At 33.6% G+C, this 20,768-nt stretch overlaps 2 protein-coding genes and 2 long non-coding RNA genes across 5 annotated transcripts; 2 read left to right on the forward strand and 2 right to left on the reverse strand.

Annotated features, from left to right (window-relative positions):
• Positions 1 to 7,865: 7,865 nt before the first annotated feature.
• LOC129433236 (uncharacterized) lies at positions 7,866 to 13,374 on the reverse strand. Its single transcript, XR_008640363.2, has 3 exons — positions 13,246 to 13,374; positions 12,608 to 12,800; positions 7,866 to 7,977 (listed from the first exon to the last, which is right to left on the reverse strand). It is a non-coding gene; the product is annotated as an uncharacterized lncRNA (long non-coding RNA).
• LOC129433235 (troponin I, fast skeletal muscle) lies at positions 8,468 to 16,054 on the forward strand. Its single transcript, XM_073868854.1, has 7 exons — positions 8,468 to 8,567; positions 9,597 to 9,632; positions 9,730 to 9,766; positions 11,249 to 11,372; positions 13,358 to 13,452; positions 13,553 to 13,729; positions 15,775 to 16,054. Exons 2-7 carry the CDS (start codon positions 9,625 to 9,627, stop codon positions 15,859 to 15,861), a joined length of 528 nt encoding a protein of 175 aa, XP_073724955.1. The 5' UTR covers positions 8,468 to 8,567; positions 9,597 to 9,624; the 3' UTR covers positions 15,862 to 16,054.
• Positions 15,810 to 18,607, reverse strand: LOC129433237 (uncharacterized). The gene is made up of 2 exons (XR_008640364.2): positions 18,421 to 18,607; positions 15,810 to 16,775 (listed from the first exon to the last, which is right to left on the reverse strand). It is a non-coding gene; the product is annotated as an uncharacterized lncRNA (long non-coding RNA).
• Positions 16,628 to 20,120, forward strand: LOC129433234 (troponin I, fast skeletal muscle-like). Of its 2 annotated transcripts, XM_055191765.2 has the most exons (7): positions 16,628 to 16,756; positions 18,002 to 18,037; positions 18,175 to 18,211; positions 18,463 to 18,591; positions 18,830 to 18,919; positions 19,679 to 19,855; positions 19,945 to 20,120. In XM_055191765.2, exons 2-7 carry the CDS (start codon positions 18,030 to 18,032, stop codon positions 20,032 to 20,034), a joined length of 531 nt encoding a protein of 176 aa, XP_055047740.1. In that variant the 5' UTR covers positions 16,628 to 16,756; positions 18,002 to 18,029; the 3' UTR covers positions 20,035 to 20,120. The 2 variants fall into 2 exon arrangements, with proteins under 2 accessions (XP_055047740.1, XP_073724954.1); XM_073868853.1 differs by lacking the exons at positions 16,628 to 16,756; positions 18,002 to 18,037 and having other exon boundaries at positions 18,155 to 18,211.
• The last annotated feature ends 648 nt before the right edge of the window (positions 20,121 to 20,768 follow it).

The raw sequence follows: 20,768 nt of genomic DNA on the forward strand, positions 1-20,768 counted from the left end.
ATCATACGTAATCTATAAATATTTTCACTTATTGGTCACTTACAGTAGTAGTGTGCGGTAAAAGTATTTAATTCTTTCAAATTAAACCAAAAGGAAATTTGACGCACGTCGACTTCAATTATTATTATATAAATTAAATAAAACTAACCGAAATGCACACAATTTCTTTGTTTTGTTTATTCTTAACGCCATTCCAGCACTGCAAAAAGTGACTTTCTGACTTGGTGTTTTGTCTTGTTTTCAGTAGAAATATCTAACATTTTTTAAATCAAGATGTATTTTCTTGATGAGCACAATGACCTAAGAAAAAAATGTACAGTTTGGGTGAACTTGTGCTTGGAGCGGGCAGGGGTGTCTGCCAATGGGGTGAGAAAATTTAGCTTGAATTGTTTAAGAAAAAAGAAATCTTATTTTAAGATTTTTTATCACCCCAATGGCAGATATTTTTGCTTGTTTTGGGCGCGGGTTCACTTAAATTGTATATTTTTTGTCTAAAAACTAGACTTATTTTCTTAGGACATTTTGCTCTTTAAAAAACATCTGAATTTGGGAATTTGTGGATGTTTCTACTAAAAAGAAGACAAAAATACTAAGTAAGAAAGTTATTTTTGCAGTGAGCATCTATGGCTAGATTCATGGAAAGGAACTAGTTGATCCATACCGAAGGTAATCCACAAACACATTGGGGAGGGTCAATTTGGCATCTCAAATTCCCCTAACCTGCATGTTTTTGGCCTGTGGGAGGAGACTGGAGTACTCGAAGTAAACCCATGCTGACACAGGGAGAACATGCAAACTCACACAGAAAGGCCACCTGATCTAACCAGGAATCACTGTGCCACCCCATCATTTCTTTAAAACTTTCATTTAAATTAATTTAAACAAATTTAAAGTGCCCACAATAAAACCAATTTCTTTATCATAAAGGTAAGATTCTCCTGTGGACCTACACTTTTAAAAATAAAGGTGTTTCATGATGCCATAGAAGAAACTTTTCTGTCTAAATGTTTTTTTAAAGCACCTTTAACATCTAAAGATCCTTTCTGTTTCACAAAAGAAATGGTCCTTTAAAGACTCTTTGACAAAAAAAAAGTTCTTATATCAATGCGAAAAAAACAACAACTTTTAAGCACCTTTATTTTTAAAAGTGTACATTTTTATATAAACAGTACAGTATATCCAGTCTAATTAAAATATTAATGCAATATTTTATAATTTTTGCAGAATGATGTCCTGTATGTCTTCATGGATCATTGTGTGAATGAAGCCAAGATTCAATACATCTCCCCAGGATGTGTGCACTAATGTTTGACATCGGTAGGATTATTTTTATATTTTATTTCAGATCTCATTATTAATTTAATCATATTAATCATCACTAATTTTTCCCAAGAAAAAAAGTCTTAGTTATTTTATCTTGTTTTAGGTAAAAATATCTACATTTTCTGTGATTTTGTGCATAAAACAAGCAAAACATCCTGTCAATGGGGTAAGCAAATTTTTCTTGAATTTAGTGTTTGAGAAAAATGTTTTTTTCTCACCCCATTGGCAGATTTTTTTTGCTTGTTTCATGCACAAAATCACTTAAATTTGATATTTTTGGTCTAAAAAGACTGATTTTTTGGGTTGTTTTGCTCATCAAAAAAAGCATTTTAATTTAAGATTTTTTTATATTTTTGCTGAAAACAAGACAAAAATACTAACACATTTTTTTTTCTTGAAAATCATTTTTTTTGCAGTGCAGGTTCTAATATGTACCACTACTGCAAAAAACGATTTTCAAGAAAATAATTTCTTAGTATTTTTGTCTTGTTTTTAGTAAAAATATCTAAAAGTTCTTAAATTACGATGCTTTTTCTTGATGAGCAAAACGACCCAATAAAATTAGACCAAAAATATCCAATTTAAGTGATTTTGTGCATAAAACAAGCAAAATAAATCATAAAATCATTTTTCTTAAACACTAAATTCAAGAAAAATGTAAGAAAAATCTCCCTCCCCCTTGGCAGATTTTTTTGCTTGTTTCATGCACAAAATCACTTAAATTTGATATTTTTGATCTAAAAACTAGACTTATTTTCTTGGGTCGTTTTGCTCATCAAGAAAAAGCATCTTAATTTAAGAATTTTTAGATATTTTTACAAAAAACAAGCAAAAAAATACTAAGACATTTTTTTCTTGAAAATAATTTTTTTGCAGTGAAGAATGTATACATCTGCTATACCAATATGTACTTATGATATACTAATTTGCTGTCTTTGGTACCATTATGTACCTCTCAGGTGTACTTTTTGAAAAGGTACAGCACTAGTGACAGCTTTTGAACATTTTTGTCCAACAGTGTATCCAATTCGATTTGTTTATTTGTCATAAATCGAATCGAACAAGATAAATGAGTAAATAATAAGACTAACGCCTTAAAGGTTAAGTTATTTATAAGAAGGGCACATGCAGTGTATTTCTGGCTTGAATTTCAGATGTGTGCTCTGATCCATGGGTCTTAGCAACACAGCAGTTCCTTACAGAGAAATCTGAGGTTTGCTGAGCCATCAGAGAATGCAATTAAAACCCATCACTGCTTTTCAGCGGCTTGTTTATCCTGCTCGCCGCTTGCTTTGGGTGAGCATCTCTCTTCCTCAACCTTTACTTGGATCTGAAGGATTTAATGCTTTTTCTGTGCTGGACCTCATCTGCACTTTGGATTTAAACCTCTTATTCTGTTATTAATCTATTTAACATCTCAGATAAATGTCTTCTACTAATTCTGCAATAATAAAGACACTTTATTATTGCAACTTTAATGATTTTTTTCATGCATAAAAATATTAAGAATGTATGTTTATGGATTATTGTGAAGCTCATGGGCATGTCATTGTCACAATTACTTCAACTATATATGAGTTTTGAATAAGTAAAGTTGTAGTTTGCGCTTAACTCCGTGATTTATGAACTGATGATTTGACATTTTGAAACCGAATCTCTTTGTGAACAGCCAATTCAGGACAAGATTTAGATTTGCTTATAATTTATGGGAACTTGAATACATTTTGCATGACTGAATCGGGTGTTTGTTGGAATCAGTGTTTATTTGTGTATTGGTGTATAAGCACCATCTATGTGGATAGCTTGTAGTTTTCTGCGAGGTGTATTTAAAGCTCTTTAAAGATGATGTCAAAGCTATACTTGTCAATATTGAAGGCTGCTGATTTGATTGAAACTTGATAAGGTTAACATGACTCCCCATAGACAAACACATCACATGGTCTAAAGAAGATACAGTATTAGATATGGCTAACCTGATAAATGTTTGAATGTTTATAATGCTTTTCACTTCTATAGGGGTCAGACAACCCATATTAGAGTTAAGTCTGAGAAGGGAAGGCATGTTATAGGGAAATATTGTCTCCAATATTTAGATTGCAGTACCAAGTTTAACCACTAGATGTCAATATAAAATAATGCTATGCATGTATCAAAATACCATATTATTCACTGCAAAAAAATTCTTTTCAAGAAAAAAATTCTTAGTATTTTTGTCTTGTTTTGAGTAAAAATATCTAAAAATTAAGATGCTTTTTCTTGATGAGCGAAGTGACCTAGGAGAATGGGTCTAGCTTTTAGACCAAAAAAAAAATAAAAATAAATTGAGGTGATTTTGTGAATAAAACAAGCAAAAAATTTTTTTCTTGAATTTAGTGTTTGATATTTATGGTCTAAAATCTAGACTTATTTTCTTGGGTCATTTTGCTCATCAAGAAAAAGCATCTTAATTCTTAATATTTTTACTGAAAACAAGACAAAAATACTTAAACGTTTTTCTTAAAAATAATTTTTTGCAGTATTTCCCTCTTATCACTGTACCATCATGGTACTGCGATGTAGATATTTGGGTACATTAAGGACATTATATGTTATAATAACAAATTGCACAATGTTAAAGTAAATATGCATGTCATCTTAAGCTACTGTAAAAATGTATTTGTTTTTATTCAACACTTTATTGCAGCTGTAATGACATTATGTTTTTTCAGCTAAATACTTTTTTTACTCAAACCTGTTCAAATATGGATGCTGGAGAAAATAATATTATCAATTTATTTAGGGTCAAATAATGTTAATCTGGGGTTATTTGCTTTGAGAAATTATCTAACGTTCTCGTTTGATGCTTCTTTTCAAGGATTAATCATGAAAGTAACCAGAAGGGATGAAAGAGTCTATAGCGACATCTATTGGTCACGTGTTGTACTGCAGGTAATAGTGCTTGGACTTGGATCAGATCATAATTTAACCTCACATTGCACTTAGCCACTAATACGATGTTTTATGCACATGCATGTTTAATTTAGCAGGTAACATTAAGTCTCACAAATAGTTTTTATGCATAAAATGTAAATGCATGATGATCATTAAAAAAAATAAGCTATTACTGAAAAGTCGAGTGCATTCATTGTGGGATACAGCAGTGGTTTTCAAACTTGGGGCCGGGGCTGCGAGATGGTGCCAAGGGGGCTCCAGTTTTATGACATTTTATAAAATACATTAATTTATCATGAATTCTGTGTAATTAAACCTAAAAAATAATAAGCCAACTAACCAACAGCACTACTAGGTATAATTTTATATGTTTTATTTAATTAAAATATTACATTTTAAAACAGTTTTTGTCAAAAATTTTCTTTTGGGGGGCTGTGAAAAATGTACTGTACACAAGGGGGGTCGCACGCTGAAAAAGTTTGGGAATCACTGGGATACAGTACTACATTGGTAATATGGGCTGTGTAAATCATACATCCTTTGTCAGCCATGTTGTGCATGACACTTAACAAAGGCGGCGACATTTTGTCTAACATTGGCTCTTATATTTCTATAAAGAAATGTATACCTGCATGGTCACCCAAATTATAATAAACCATATTACTTAAATTAGAAAAAAGTGTTATAAAAACTAGATGACATCTTATTAGGTACTATTTATAGAAATGATTACCTAAATATGATAATTCGCCATCACTAGTTGTCTTATGCGTGTTTTTGTCACGTGACATAGAAGAGCCAATTAGTTTATATTAAAGGGATAGTTCACCCAAAAATGAAAATTCAGTCATCATTTTCTCACTCTTGTGTTGTTTCGGGCCTGTGTGGATTTCTTTGTTCTGATGAGCACAAAGGAAGATGTTTTGAGGAATGTTTGTATCATAACTGATAATGACACCTATTCATTTCCATAGTAGGATAAAATAATACTATGGAAGTCAATGAGGCTCATGAACGGTTTGGTTACAAACATTTATCAAAATATCTTCCTTTGTGTTCATCAGAACAAAGAAATTTATACAGGTTTGAAACAACACAGAGTGAGATAAATATATATATAAGCCATAAGCATATTACAATAATATACGCAAGAATAACAGCCAACTTTAGAATTGTTAATATTCTTAAACGAGGCCGTGTTTAAAGGGATAGTTCACCTTAAAATTAAAAATCTGTCATCATTTACTCATTTAAACCTGTATGAATTTCTTTTTTTCTGATGAACACAAAATAAGTTATTTTTTGAAAAAATTATGGTAAACACACAGCAGATAGTGACGATTGACTTCCATATTAGGAATAAAAAGATATGATGGAATTCAATGGGTACAGTCAACTATGTGCTTACCATCATTTATCAAAATATTTTTTTCCTACTATGGAAGTCAATGGACACTATATGCTGTGTGTTTACCATCATTTTTCATCTTCTTTTGTGTTCATCAGAAAAAAGAAATTCATAAAGGTTTAGAACAACACGAGGATGATGACAGAATGTTCATTTTAAAAATGATGAGACCTTAGGAGGGCGCTGTTTCATTTGAGAAACATTTCCCAGGCTGCGTCCGAAACCGCATACTGTACAGTACGTACTGAATGAGATGAAGTACCTACTTACTATCTGTTAAAACAGTAGGTGGGTCATTCTACAGAAAAGGTGGAATTCGGGTGATGGAAATTTGCTTAAATGAACTTCTTTCAACATACCCAAAACTTCTTTAATAGCATTAATAAACTTGTCAAATCTATGAATCCGCAAAACGGGGAGCTTAATCTATTTTTAACTTTTTAATACATTTTAATAAAGAATCCATTAGTCATTTATTTGTCATTGGTGTTACCTGTGATTTAAACAACTTAATGTTGATACTAAATATTTTTTCTAATTACAGCTTGTGTATTTAGTTAAAGGTTGAGTAGAGGAATGATAACAGCAAGAAATATAATTGATTATTAATATTTGTTTAATTAAATTCTTCATCTTTACCCAGCATTGTATGAAATTATTTGATTATTTTATTTGATGCAAAGCCCGAAATATCAACAATGTCTTACATCCCATATCAACAACAAAATATTACTAGAAAGTACAAGAAAATACATTCATAACACCAAAACTTGGTTTAACACCAATGACATAATGTAACACAAAATTAGAATATAATAATAGAGAATGAATATGATAAAACTTAAAATTTCATAAAATGTTCCATCTTGTTTTGTTTTTATGCTTTTATGTTGGTCAATAGTGCTAGTAAGGAAGTACTCATTAGAGAAGTAACACTAATGACGATAACACCAATGATGGTAACACCAATGACAATTTACAGAAAAAAACGAATATTTTAACAAAATGGCTGCCATTAGCCATGTGCTATTTTATCAGAGATGTAACAATCACATACTTATTCAGTATAATGTATTTAAATGTAAAGATCTTAACACTCCCAGCTATAAAAAAAGAGTAACACTAATGACATCCAAAAAATTTTATCTCAAAATTCTTAAATATTTCATATTTTAGACAAATAAGGTCTAGAAAAACTTCAAAGAGCTGATGCATTGTTTCAAAATAAAGGTGCTTTGGGTAGGGTAACACCATTGACACACATTTGGGGGACAAATATTTATTTGATATTATTCATAGTAATAGTATATTTTTTACCATTTCAGTGTTGTAATAAATTCATACAGGGTTAAAGGTATGTAATGTAAATTAGATTTGTTTTATAATAAAACATGGTTTTAAATAATAAGTACACAGTTCAACTTCCATGTATGATCAAAGGGACAGGGCAATTTTCAGGACCAGACATTTTAAAAAAAGTTTAAAAAAGGAAAAAAAAAGAAAATTAAATAAATAAACTCTCTCATCATTTTGAGGACAGTCTATATTTATTAAATATATAATATATCCGGGTATCTTTATTTTTCTGTATTCGTTTGTGTTGTGAGAATTTGCAGCGTGTTTCTGTGTTTTGTTTGTGCTGCAAATATATGCAGCGCGTATGTTGTCAAACTGATGAAGAATTTGTTGGCGTTTTTTCTATTTGCATGTGTTTATTTCGTTGCAGTGCAATGACCCGGCAACGGTACTAATCGCTCAACAGTGGTTTGCGTCTAAAAAACTACTAAAAACTCACATTTAGGTGCGCTCCCACACTGTAAGGACAACCCACTTTTTGATCCAACATAAAATCCTGCCCTAAATTTTTCCTTCATTTAAATATTTCCCATTTCATTGGAAATTGTGTCACATTACAAAAGGAAAATGGGTTGAAAACTGGGTTTTGTGTTAATTTGCGTTAAACTCAATAATCATTTTAGTGACGTCATAAAAACTATTTTTATATACATTTTGCTAAATTTATCTATTTAGCAGATACTTTTCAGTACTCAGTGGTACAGCAATGTGTTACGGTCATGGGTTCGAACCCAGGGAACACACATGCTGAATAAAATGCATAAATGTACTTTTATCCAAAGTGACTTATAGTGCATGACAATGTATACATTATTTATCAGTATGTGCATTAGAAAAATTCATGACTTACATGTCTTAAGTGTCCAAATAGTTTCTTTGATGGCCAGAATATTCTGTTCCCAGAGGTGGAAATCAGATTATCCCTCTATTAATAACACAAAGATGGACTCTCCAACGACCTGAAAATAGTGCAGCACTTACTTAACAACTGTGTATTTGTAAATCATCTTATGTTTATAGTCACCACTGCTGACTGTGCACATATTGCTGGAGGATGTTAAGACAAAGCAAAATAAATACAAATAAACACTTCATCGTTAAAAGAGATAAGTTCAGTTTTATCCTAAGATATTTCAAGTTTTTTTATTAAACACCCCAAAAGCGAACTCACAACAACAAAGTGATATTCGCCAACAATGATATCAAACGATTTGTCTGGTAAATAAACAACTCCTGGCCGTTTGTATATGAACGCCTTGGTCATCCGCTCGCACTAATTTTTCCAGTTAGTATTATTTTACAGACATCTGGAGATTTGGTCTTTCTCATTAGTCTATTTAAAGCAATGTAATTGGCAGACATTGAAAGTGGATATTTCTAGATTGAGACTGACATGCCACCTGTGTTTAGTGCCTTACCATAAAGAGGGGAGAAGTAGGATGATGCCAGGCTTATATACCCCATATGAGCGCCGTCCCACTGCTAGTGGTCTGCTTTCCACAGACATTCTTCTTTCTGGTGCACATCACTGCCGTATATTCTCATACAGGTGGTGAGAACATATTTTTGGGGGGATTAGCTCTCTATTTATAATGCATTTTTGTTGCTTGAATTCACTTTTCACAACTCCTATTTTGGATTATTAATATAGAAAAATTTAATAGAGCTGTTTTTGCTAAATGTATTTCAGTAAGCATTTTAATTTATTATTTTAATTGACCAAAATAGTTTTTTTCATGAATATTTACATGCACAAAATATTCTGTAACTTTTTTGGTATACTGTATATTGTTCACAAAAAATGCATTGCACATGCTTTTGCCATAGCTTACACAGTTTTGATATTCCTGCTATTTTATTATATGATACCAGAACATTGAACCTTCCAATGCATGTAAGGCATGAAATGTGAACTTGGCACAAAAGTAAATATTTTAGGTGACTGGCATGTTTGCTAAAATGTCCTCCTACGTTGTGACAGAATTAGATATCTATCATTATATTTAAATTGTATAGCATCAATACGTTCACTGCCAGCATTTCGTTTTTCAAAAATGCAGTTAATATCCCTTTCAAAGGTCCTAATATTTACCATTTAGGAATAGATACTATGTATAAACCAATATGTACCTCTGAGGTACTGATATGAATTTTTTAGGCCTTTTTAGCCTCAATCACAGCCAGGGGCCATTTTTGATAAAAATATATTGCAGGATACAAACCAAGGCATTTGAAATGGCTAAATAATATATGCAATGTTTGATACCGCTTATAAACGTGCCACTAGATGGTCTATAATGTTTGGAGGATATGACATTGGATATCAAAGGGTGTAAATCACACCCCACCTGTTGGCTTGCAGTGGAACAGGCATCCAATTTAATTCCAAGTAAACATCTTGAATTAAGATTGCAGAAAATATAGCCCATATTATATTATAGCGAATCTATCCTTGGTATTATATGACAACTGTCATTTATTTATAGGAAGCTTGGCCATTATTATAATTTATGCTTTTAACGTTTTTAAAATAAAGTTTTGTTGAACATGTCTTTTTTAACATTAAACTCTCTTACAGGTGGTGAGAACAAGAACGGGTGGCCAACATGTCTGAGTCAGTATATGATCATATTCTCCATTGCTTATATTTCATATTAAACTTTATTAAACTATATTCACATTGATTTGTAATTAATATTATCTCATTACAGAAAAAAGATAACATCGAGTCGCCGGCACCACCTCAAGGTAAAATAAAGAAATAATATGTTCTGGATTAAATACGTAATCTTGGTTACCATAATAAAATATATATTTTTACACATACAGTATATCAGTTTGTGGAGGTTTTCTGCCCAGACAGCAGACGACTGCGGGCCAGATCGGCATCAGAGCTCGCGACTTTTAGTGCAGATCCGGCCCGGAGTCGTCTGCTGTCTGGGTGTGGTTTTGAAAGCCAACACAGTGTATATTAGGGTATTAGTTTTAAGGCCATCTTTATTAGGGCTGGGTATCGATTCAGATGTTCCAGATCGATTCAATTTCGATTCACAAGCTATCAAATCGATTCGATTTTGATTCTCGATTTAATTTTTTATTCCGCTTCTCGGGTCGGTTTTTATACTCGATTCTCGATTCAACTCAATGAATATAGATTTAATACAAATACTATATTAATAAAAAATAACAGTGAACATAAGTTTACAAGTGGGTAATTAATAAAAAGAAATTAAAAGCCACAAAACTATCATCGTCTTCTTGCTTGCGAAATCTAAAATGCTTCCATACCTCTTACTTTTTATGTGAAGGTGGCATCAACGTTGATGAATCACCTAAAACCACCATTTTAAGCACTGAATGAAAGAATAACAGGCTCCTTGGTAACATTGCGCCAGGCAAAAAAGAGGGTGACATCTAGTAAAGAAGACTAATAATTTGATTAACGTTAATCTTACGTTCAATGTTTGCAGAAAAAATATGAAAAAAAAATCGTTTCTGCTCTTTGAGAATCGATTCTGAATCGACCACGTAAAAAAAAAAAAACGATTAATCGAAAAATAGATTTTTTTGCCCAGCCCTAATCTAAAGTAATCCTGAATAATAACACTTTATACTTCTGGACAAACTGAGCAAAAGTAATACTGACTATACCCTATACAGATTTTTATCCAATCAAATTCACAATACAAACGTCTCTTCTCTAATAATATACAGAGGACTACCAAGTAACTGGGTCATGAGTAAGACGTAGGCACGAGTCTTGCCTAAAACGTCCTATTTATTAGCAGTGTTGGGGGTAACGCATTACAAGTAATGTGCATTACTTGTAAAAATATTACTTTTCTGAAGTAACGAGTAAACTAACGCATTACTTTTTAAATGAACACAATCATTAATATTTCATAAAAGTAATGCAAGTTACTTTTTAGTTTAATTAATTCAATAAAAAAGTAAGGCAAAAGTAACTAAAAAGTAACGTAAGCATTACTTTCCATGAAAAGTAACTAAGTAACGCAATTTTTTTATTTTTTTGGGAGTAGCTTAGTATTGTAATGCATTACTTTTAAAAGTAACGTTCCCCAATACTGTTTATTAGAATATACATCAATTTAATGCATCGATTTTATATTTTACTAGGTTTTTCGAATGAGTGTCTTATATTTGTGTAGATATGTGTGCACAACTCTGTATCTAAATCCCATCAAGTAAAATATTTTGTTTTCTATACAGAGTGTGCTGCTGGGCATCGCAAAGGATCTCCTTGAGAAAGAAGCAGCTAAAGTCATTACAGATAAAGAGGCTTATATGGCCGAGCACTGCCATCCACTGTCCTTGCCTGGATCTGTACAGGAGCTTCAGGATCTAACACCTAACTATAATGTTGATAGTGCTAAATTAAAATAGCACATGTACATCACCAAGCAAATTGTATTTACAACACATAAAAGTAGAACAGCAATGGTGTCAAATAGGAATAACATGATCCTTTGAAATTAACCATTGTTCCGAGAAATGACCACGGGAACAAGATATTTACATGGCACTCAATGATAGCAGGCCTACTACCAGGCCTTTTATTAAATGAAAAACTACCACATAATTTACTCGTCCTTAAAGCGATCCTAGATGTATATGACTTCCTTTCCTCACCCGAACACATTTAGAGATATAGTAATTAATATGTTGGCTCTTCAAGAAAATAAAAATATAAAGGACTCTGGTAGGTTAATATGTGTTTTTAAAGAAACACACCGAATTTTTGGGATTTTAGCTTATTCACCGTATCCCCCAGAGTTAGATAAGTCCATACATAACTTTTTCATCTCCGTAACTCTGTCTGACGCACCCCGCTAGCCTAGCTTAGCACAAAGACTGGCTCCAGCTAGCATACTGCTCCCGATAAATGACAAAATAACAACAACATTTTCCTATTTATATTCCTAATAAAAGATTGCTGTGTCTTATAAGACCTTGTTATATGTACACGCTGTGACTATACAAATCACAACATATAAATAGAAAAATGTTGGCGATATTTTGTCAATTACTGGGAGCAGTATGCTAGCTGGAGCCATTTACTTCCAGTCTTTGTGCTAAGCTAGGCTAGCGGTGGGTGCGTCAGACAGAGTTACAAAACGCACAGAGATGAAAAACGTATGTATATGGACTTATCCAACTCTGGGGTATACGGTGAATAAGCTAAAGTCCCCAAAAAATCGTCATGTTCCGACACATGGTGTTTCATTGTAAACACATCTAGATTAAAAATGGCGGCATTCAGTCTCCATATCAGTTTTTTCAGATGATCACTGGTTCTCGTGAGTCTTGTGACCAGCAGTCATAACACATGCAAGAACCAATGAACGTCTTACTCTGTTCAAACATGATGTGTCGTTTGCTACGCTAATGCTCGGTTTTCGGATATTATGACCTACCTCGGACGTCAATGCGTTACGCCTCACTTCACATTGAAGAATGACAAAATGCACATTATTTAATGTATTAATAAAACTTACATAAGAGACAGTATTTGTGTCATTTTGTGATGTAAAAAAACTTTAAAGTTTGTTTTTACATAATCACACTTACCTCATTGTAATCTCACTAGGAGGCATTTTGGGCATGACGTTAAATTATCCATCTCCCTGAGGTCGGGGTCGACCGATGTGCCCCGAGTTGAGTCGTCAAGTGTCCGACTCGACATTTCAGACGTTTACTTCCATGTTTGAGGTTGAGAATATCCGAAATCCGAGACATCATTTTTAAATGATGGATGGTAGGGCTGCAAGATATTTAAAGTAATTAAATTTCACAAATGCGCATATCGAAATGGTTTGCAATAATTTTAATTCTTCAGAAAGTTATGTATAGTCAAAGTTTTAAATTGATGCAGATAACAAAGAAACTGGCGGAGAGAAAGATCGTTCTTTGAAGTTATCACATATCGCATTTTTCTTAAGTACCATGAAGCACTAATGGATAGGCTTCAAAAAATGGTTACTATTCATTGCCGTTACAAAGCTAGCAAGATGTTACATACAACAAGGTTGGCATTAATGTGAATAAATGATGTGCTAATTTTCATTTTTGAGTGAACTATGCCTTTAATGCATGGCACCATTGTTGCTAGTGTCTTGTTGAAACAATTTTTAGTTGAGTATTTATTACATTGTCTTAAAAAACAGTATTTGATCAGTTTTAATGCTTACCACAAATATGACACTTACCTGATGTTGTCCATATTTCACGGTGGTGTACGTGTGCCTATGGGTTGTTTAGACTGCTTAGAAAGCTGGACATTGTATCAAACAGGAAATGCTGACTCTTTACAAATCTCCATTCAGGATCTGTGCAAGAAACTGCACCAGGACATCGACAGGATTGATGAGGAGAGATATGACTTGGAGGTCAAAGTGAATAAGGCTGACAAAGAGGTATTATAACCTTAAAAAATACACACCAAAAAAAGATCATTTATGCATGTATGTGTTAATTTAGGATTTTGATCTTTTCTCCTGTTTAATGTGGGTGTAGATTGAGGATCTGAAGATTAAGGTGATCGACCTGAAGGGCAAGTTCAAGAAACCCACCCTGAGGAAAGTGCGTATGTCCGCTGACCAGATGCTCCAGGCTCTGCTCGGCTCCAAGCACAAAGTCTCGCTGGATCTGAGAGCCAACCTGAAACAAGTCAAGAAGGAGGTCAAAGAAGAGGTGAGATCAATATCATTTTGAGACTTTGTACTTTTAATATAGCCAGGAACAGAACACCTTGATGTTTCTGGCCCTAAAGTATGATGGTTAAATTATAAAAAAAGTCTAAATATGCATACATTTGACAAAATATATGTTAAATTCAACACATCTCAAGTCAGTTTGTATTTTACAAAGTGAATTTGTATATATAATTTGTACGTTTTAGAAAAGTCCTTAAGGGAAGTCACGCCACTAGGCGGCCATGTTTTCGGTCATGCCCAACTTTACAGCAGAAAATAATGTTTACAACCTGGTACAAAAATTTTGGGTCTGTATAGCTAATTTTTCCTTCCTGACAACTGTGAGGGAGGTGAATTTTTTTGTAACTCATCCTTTTAAATTATATAAAACTTTAACGTGGCATAATTGCATAATTATGGGTGTGGCCACTTGAGTGACGGTTGAACAGCCACTACTGTCACTAGGGTCGCAACCAGCAACCTTAGCTTCACCCACGTCCCGCCTCTTTACCCATTTTCGGATATCCACGAGTGATGCGCGGCCACGATGGCGACGGCAGGTACCGCATACTTTAAGCTTCAAAAATGATCTTCAGAAACGTATGGATGACGTCACAGACACTACGTTCATCTTTTTTACAGTCTATGGTTAAAACAACATTCTGATCAGCAATTAAACCTAACATCAACTGGTCTATAATGGGTAATAATGCAAACACTATTCGTCTACTAGTCGTTTTACCCCATATACATTATATACGTAGATGCTTCATGATGTGCTGGAACGTAATCTGGTCAGCGGATATACGCACTTTCCCATATCGCCGCCATATTGGTTGGGTCTCCTCAACTGAGAGCAAGCAACTATGCCGTACGGTTGCAATAACTGCCACCGAATTGATAACAGATCGCATCAGATTACCTTTCACAGGTAACTTTGGTTATTTTACTATTTATAATATTATGTCATTGTAACTAACTTTACTTATGTGTAACCAAACTGTGTGAAAATCCGGTAAAATTCCTGGGAGTTATGATTATTGTAGTTAATTAGGGCTGCCACAATGATTAAATAATCGTCTCAACGCGATTGTTTGACATCATCGCGATGATTTCAGATCACCGCAATGATTGCACATCTCTCTAAAAACACAAGGGGAGCCGCAGCAACTGTATAAACGAGACAGTATTAGATGGCGCTCCTTAACTGACAGTGAAACGCGATACATTGCAAAGGCATTCAAAAATTCCAGCAATTCCAAATTTAGGGAAGTGAAGGATGCTATTTTTAAGAATCTGTTAGAAATAGATTTATTTGCAGTCACTACAGAAATGTGGTTCAGTACTCATAAGTAGGATTTGCTACTATTTAAGGCCTGTTCTGGTATAGTCAGTTTATTTTTATTGCATTTTTAGTTTCAGTTATTTTTCAGACACTTTATTGTGTTTATGTCTCATGAAGAACCGTCAGCCAAATTTTATAACCGTGACAGCCCTATCCTCAATAGAAATAAATGCATGGGGGGCGCATTAGGGACCCATCAAAGATGGCGGCCACGCTGATATGTCAGCTCCAATAGGCAGCGTCGGTCTATGAGGCGTCTACGTATATAATGTTTATGGTTTTAGCTACTGCACATGCACCTCATGTGACTGTACAGGGCTCCTCCCCCAGAGAATCATCAGTCGTTATCGACTGATGATTGGCTCTTTTAGCTGGAAGGCGGGACTTACGGCTATATTGAGCAATGCATTGTCCCCTATTTATAGTAATAGCGTGCCACATCTTTTTACACCATATCCAATATATTTGGTCTTAATACAAATTGCATTCATCCCAGGGCAGGGTTAGGTCTCATTACTGCTTTTTCCTAATAATAATATGGTGTTGTAGGATTCACTATGAATTTATATATGGTTTTCCAAATTTGCTTCCAACTTGGCCTGCTCAAATTTTCCAAAACCATGATTTTGAGACCAAATAAAAATCTTGCTTTGTTTGCTTCTTGTTTTTCATGCTCAATCCTTCTTTTTGTAATCCAGCCTGCAGAAGTTGGTGACTGGCGTAAGAACATTGAAGACAAAGCCGGCATGGACGGCAGGAAGAAGATGTTTGAGGGCGAGGCCTAAATTTCCGGACATTTCTTTGTTGGATTATCGTAGGAATTCGTCGGAGCTGCGCAGACTTTCATCCTTTTGCAATAGTTTTTTGTTTTACTGCCTCAAACAAGCATTTGTTTCTCACATTGTAACTGACTATGTGCTGTAATCGAATGTACCATTGCAGAGCCACTACCATTAAATGAATGCTTTTGAGGAAAAACGTCATGTTTGATTTATTTTTAAAGTCTTTCATCTCTTCTATGATTATTGTAGTTTATATAAACAGCTACTATAGTTAGAATAAACTACTGTTATGTTTCTTATGGGTTGATTGAGAAGATGCTGTCATGCTATATGACCACATGGGGGCGCAAGGGTATCCACCCAACAGCAATTGCTTCTACTTTTATAACTCCACTTTTCTACATTTATCATTTCAGTTGTTACTATATGTTACTAAAAAGTACACAACTTGTGAAATGCCACGCGATATTAACAATAAACAGCTTTAATTTATAAACAACCCTACTTTTGTGAAATGGTAAGTACTTATGGATTGATAAAATCTTCCTGTTAAAATATCTCTCATGTTATGAGTATCAATATAACCCTCACCGTTGTTTCTCATACAGATGCTTGAATGATTCAACCAGGTTTGATTATTTATTTGTAACATTAAGCACTGCTTCTGTTTACAGCACACAGAATGGGAAGACGTCTTCAAGGAAGGCAAATTTATGAGGGGTGAAGATATTTAAGGATCTCGCCGGCCTATTGGTCTGGGGTGGAATCCACTTCCATAAACAGGGCCTCCAAAATGTGCTGAGCCATCAGGGCACAACATATATATCCTCTTTAAATTTTCTCTTACTGGTCTTCCACCTCTTCTTCTAAGTTTGCGAAACCCTCTTCTTCTTCATAGGTGAGCTTCAATCCACAATCTGTATGTAAAAGACAAAGGCACATATATAACTTTACTGTAAATGTGAATGCATGGGTTAAAAAGATTCAAATTGAATGCTTATGTGAAAGATCAAAAGAAAAATTTGTTTCTGAAGTTGTTTCATGGTTAAGAAAGGATATTAATAGACAACACTGGTCGTGTGATTCATATGATATTTACATGCAGCTAGTTTTTATTGATATTGACATGGTGATACAATTTTTGTTTTCTAGCATAGTTATGAATTCACTAAAACATTTAAGTTTTAATGCTATTTTAGCCTTTTGTATTAGCTGTTCAACTGCATGTTTATGGTGTTGTGGCTTTCCATCTTTTTAGTTTTAATGACTAAAGGAAACATTTGTAGTTGAATTCAATTAAACTTATTGTTTGGTTGAAGATTTTTGATGTTTCGTTTTAGTTTTTACAAAAAAAATTACATATATAAATGTACAGTTAGCATATTTTCACAGTTAGCATTGCTAATATACATCTTATGAAAATTTGGATGCATACATTACAATCATACACTGAATTGTTTTGTAATATAATTATTTTAAAAACAAATTTGCAATAATACAATGCATTTATTATGTGAAAACTTAAAGTCACCTTTAATGTATAATATTATAAATATAACTTTGATATCTTTAATATTGACTAAGTAAGCTCATGTTGAAATCAATGTGAAATCAAACTTTAATGCTCGTACAATCTCACAATTATATTTTATGATATATTTAATATTTTATTCGTTTTGGTGTTTCCTTGTGTCTCTAATGTCTGTACTAACACACGTTTACTGTAAAGTTGCTTTGAACAGTGCAAAATTACGAAAAGTGAACTAGAAATTTTGCTTTGAATTGAACATTTATATTTTAATCTTTTAAACTGTCTTTAAATGTACAATGACAAATAAAGTACATATAATTGTGATTTATAGAAATGTGCAAACATGTATTTTTTAATTAAAACTGTACTGTTGCCTTGTTAATGAAGTTTAATTCTAATATAATCTTTTAATGACCTCTTATTACTACAGCTGGTGTTTTGATCCATAAAGACCTTTAGAAATAAAATTTGGTGTAATGTCATGTGTCAAACAAAGCGTCAAAGGGGACAAATCGAAATGTTGTGCTAAATTTAAACCCTTTCCTAAGGTGTTGCTGATTAAGTTTAATTTTTTCAAATTTCTGAAGTCTAATGAGTAATTTCTATTTCTAGGGCGAGAAGAACACACTAAACCGCAACAATGTCAGAGTAAGTATTAAATTTCTTACTAATTCTCTATGTATAGTAAAGTTTAACATTAAACCACGACAAAATCTTAGTAGTGTATTTACTTGGCATGTTTTCTTATTGTACTTAAAATGTTTAATGTTTCCTTTCAAAAACAGAAAAAAGATGACCTCCAGCCGTAGGCATCATCTGAAGGTAACTAGAGAATAATATTAGCCAAATATTAACTACTACATTTATAATTACATGTTGAAATTATTATTTAATTTATGCATTTGGCCGACGCTTTAATCCAAAGCAACTTGCATTCAACTTATACATTTTCTATGTTCGCATGCCCCCTGGGAATCGAACCCAAGACCTTTGGATTTCTAACATTTCATACACTATACCAGTTAAGTTACCGGAGTTATTCATCTGATCTCTATCTCGTTTTGTGTTTTCAGAGCCTGGTGCTTTCCATTGCCTTCAATCTGCTGGAAGCTGAAACCAAGCAGGTTGAGGAAGATAAGGCAGCTTACATGAGCGAGCACTGCCCTTCTCTGGATCTGCCTGGATCCGCACAAGAACTGCAGGTATAAATGCTATAAAAACCATTGTTTGGATTAACAGATATTATTGTAATATATAAAAATACACTTATATATGCCCTGATATATACTTAACAATTATACTGTTAAAAAAATAAACCTACAGTATGCATACATCAAATATTTTGTAATAGAAGAAATGAATATGTTGGCACAATTATATGTTTTTCCAAATTTCATTACTAGAATGTAGCTTCTTTATTGTTTTTTGTTTTGCTTTTAGGAACTGTGCAAGAAATTGCACCATCAAATCGACAAAGTTGATGAGGAGAGATATGACATGGAGGCAAAGGTTGCCAAGGCAAACAAAGAGGTACAGACCAGAACCCATTAGTGTCATTACCGATCTACAACACTAACTTACATAATATAACCAATCTGTCAACATTTACATGAACACATTAGACGCTTTTATCAAAAGTTACTTACAGCAGTGGTTCTCAAACTTTTTCAGCGTGCGGCCCCCCATGTCTACGATGCATTCCTTTGCGGCCCCCCCAAAGAAAATTTATGACAAAAACAGTTCTAAAACTTAACATTTTAATTAAACAAAACATTAAATTATACAAAGTTGTGTTGTTGGTATTAGCCTTATTTTTTTAGGTTTAATAACACAGAATTCATGATAAATTAATGTATTTAATAAAACTGGGGCCCCCCTGACACAATCTCGCGGCCCCCAGTTTGAGAACCAATGACTTACAGTACATTCAAGCGATGCATTTTATCAGTATGTGTGTGTCCTGGGAATCGAACCCATGACCTTTACGCTGTTATTGCAATGCGAGCCACAAAAACAAACATGCATTCTAATGCGTTAACGCAGGTGACGACATACTGTACATATATGTTTAAAGTTGTGCATGTTGACATTATTGAACCTAATCTGGTTTCTGATAGAAACTAAATATTAAAAAACTCACATTTGAACCTCAGGGTCCATAACTAGAAAAAGTTAAAAATATTTTTTTAAAAAGTGATTGACAGCCACAAATGTAACACGTGCATTGCTTTTCGAACGTAAGATGTTTTGTACATCACTCGATCATTTACCATTCGCTCTCCCAATCAGATTGAAGATCTGAAGATCAAGGTGGTCGACCTGAAGGGCAAGTTCAAGAAACCCGTGTTGAAGAAAGTACGTATGTCCGCTGACCAGATGCTCCAGGCTCTTCTTGGATCCAAGCACAAGGTCTCACTGGATCTGAGAGCCAACCTGAAACAAGTCAAGAAGGAGGTCAAAGAAGAGGTGAGCTTCACAAATAATTGTCTAATGCAATACTAATGCATCTTTGGTCTCGCCATTACATTGACGTCTGATGTTTTTGCGTTGCGCAGAGCGTGGAACAAGTTGGTGACTGGCGTAAGAACATTGAAGATAAGGCCGGTATGGGCGGCAGGAAGAAGATGTTTGAGTCCGAGGCTTAAGATGTGTCATGTATATTCTCCAATGTCTTAATCTTTCTGTCCCGTGAACCTGAATAAAAGTTTCCCTGGAATTTTTGCACATTTTACATGATCGCAGTGTTTGGCATTAAAGTTTAGTGTATACGTATATATTGTATATGTGCCTTTATGTTTCTGATTAAGGTTTACTAAAGATATATGTATGTAACTAACGTTAGATTTGTAGTTTTTCATGTTTGAATTTGAGTAGGGGGCCTGCAAGGGCACAACTACTGAATTAATCAAGCATTTTTTCAAGTACTGTTTAAACAACCTTACAACTGTATCATGGTACAACGATAGTGTAATACTATGGTACATTAATAAATTAAATGAGTATGAGTATCATATTCACGTACCATGGTATTTATTTCCAAATCCTTCAAAACTACCATGGTAATACTATGTTACCATTTTCAAAAACATGGCAGTATCTGCTGTAGGCCTACTTTTTTGTAATTTTATGTACTTTTAACTAGTTCAGCTAGTGTTATTGTAAACATAAGCAGTAAGAGAGTTATTTAGTAAAAGTCAACTCAGATTTCCTAACTAAAGAAATGAAATGTCAAGAAATGTTTAATCAGTGCCTTGTCTGACAAAACATATGGTATGTAAAACAAAAAGTACTATAAGATTCAAAGATACTTTCATACAGTATAGTGTACTGTTATACTGAATGATTATCATACCAAAATACAATGACAATAGGGTACTTC

This window comes from Misgurnus anguillicaudatus, chromosome 6 (assembly GCF_027580225.2).
Source record: "Misgurnus anguillicaudatus chromosome 6, ASM2758022v2, whole genome shotgun sequence".
In the NCBI taxonomy this organism is placed as follows: Eukaryota; Metazoa; Chordata; class Actinopteri; order Cypriniformes; family Cobitidae; genus Misgurnus; species Misgurnus anguillicaudatus.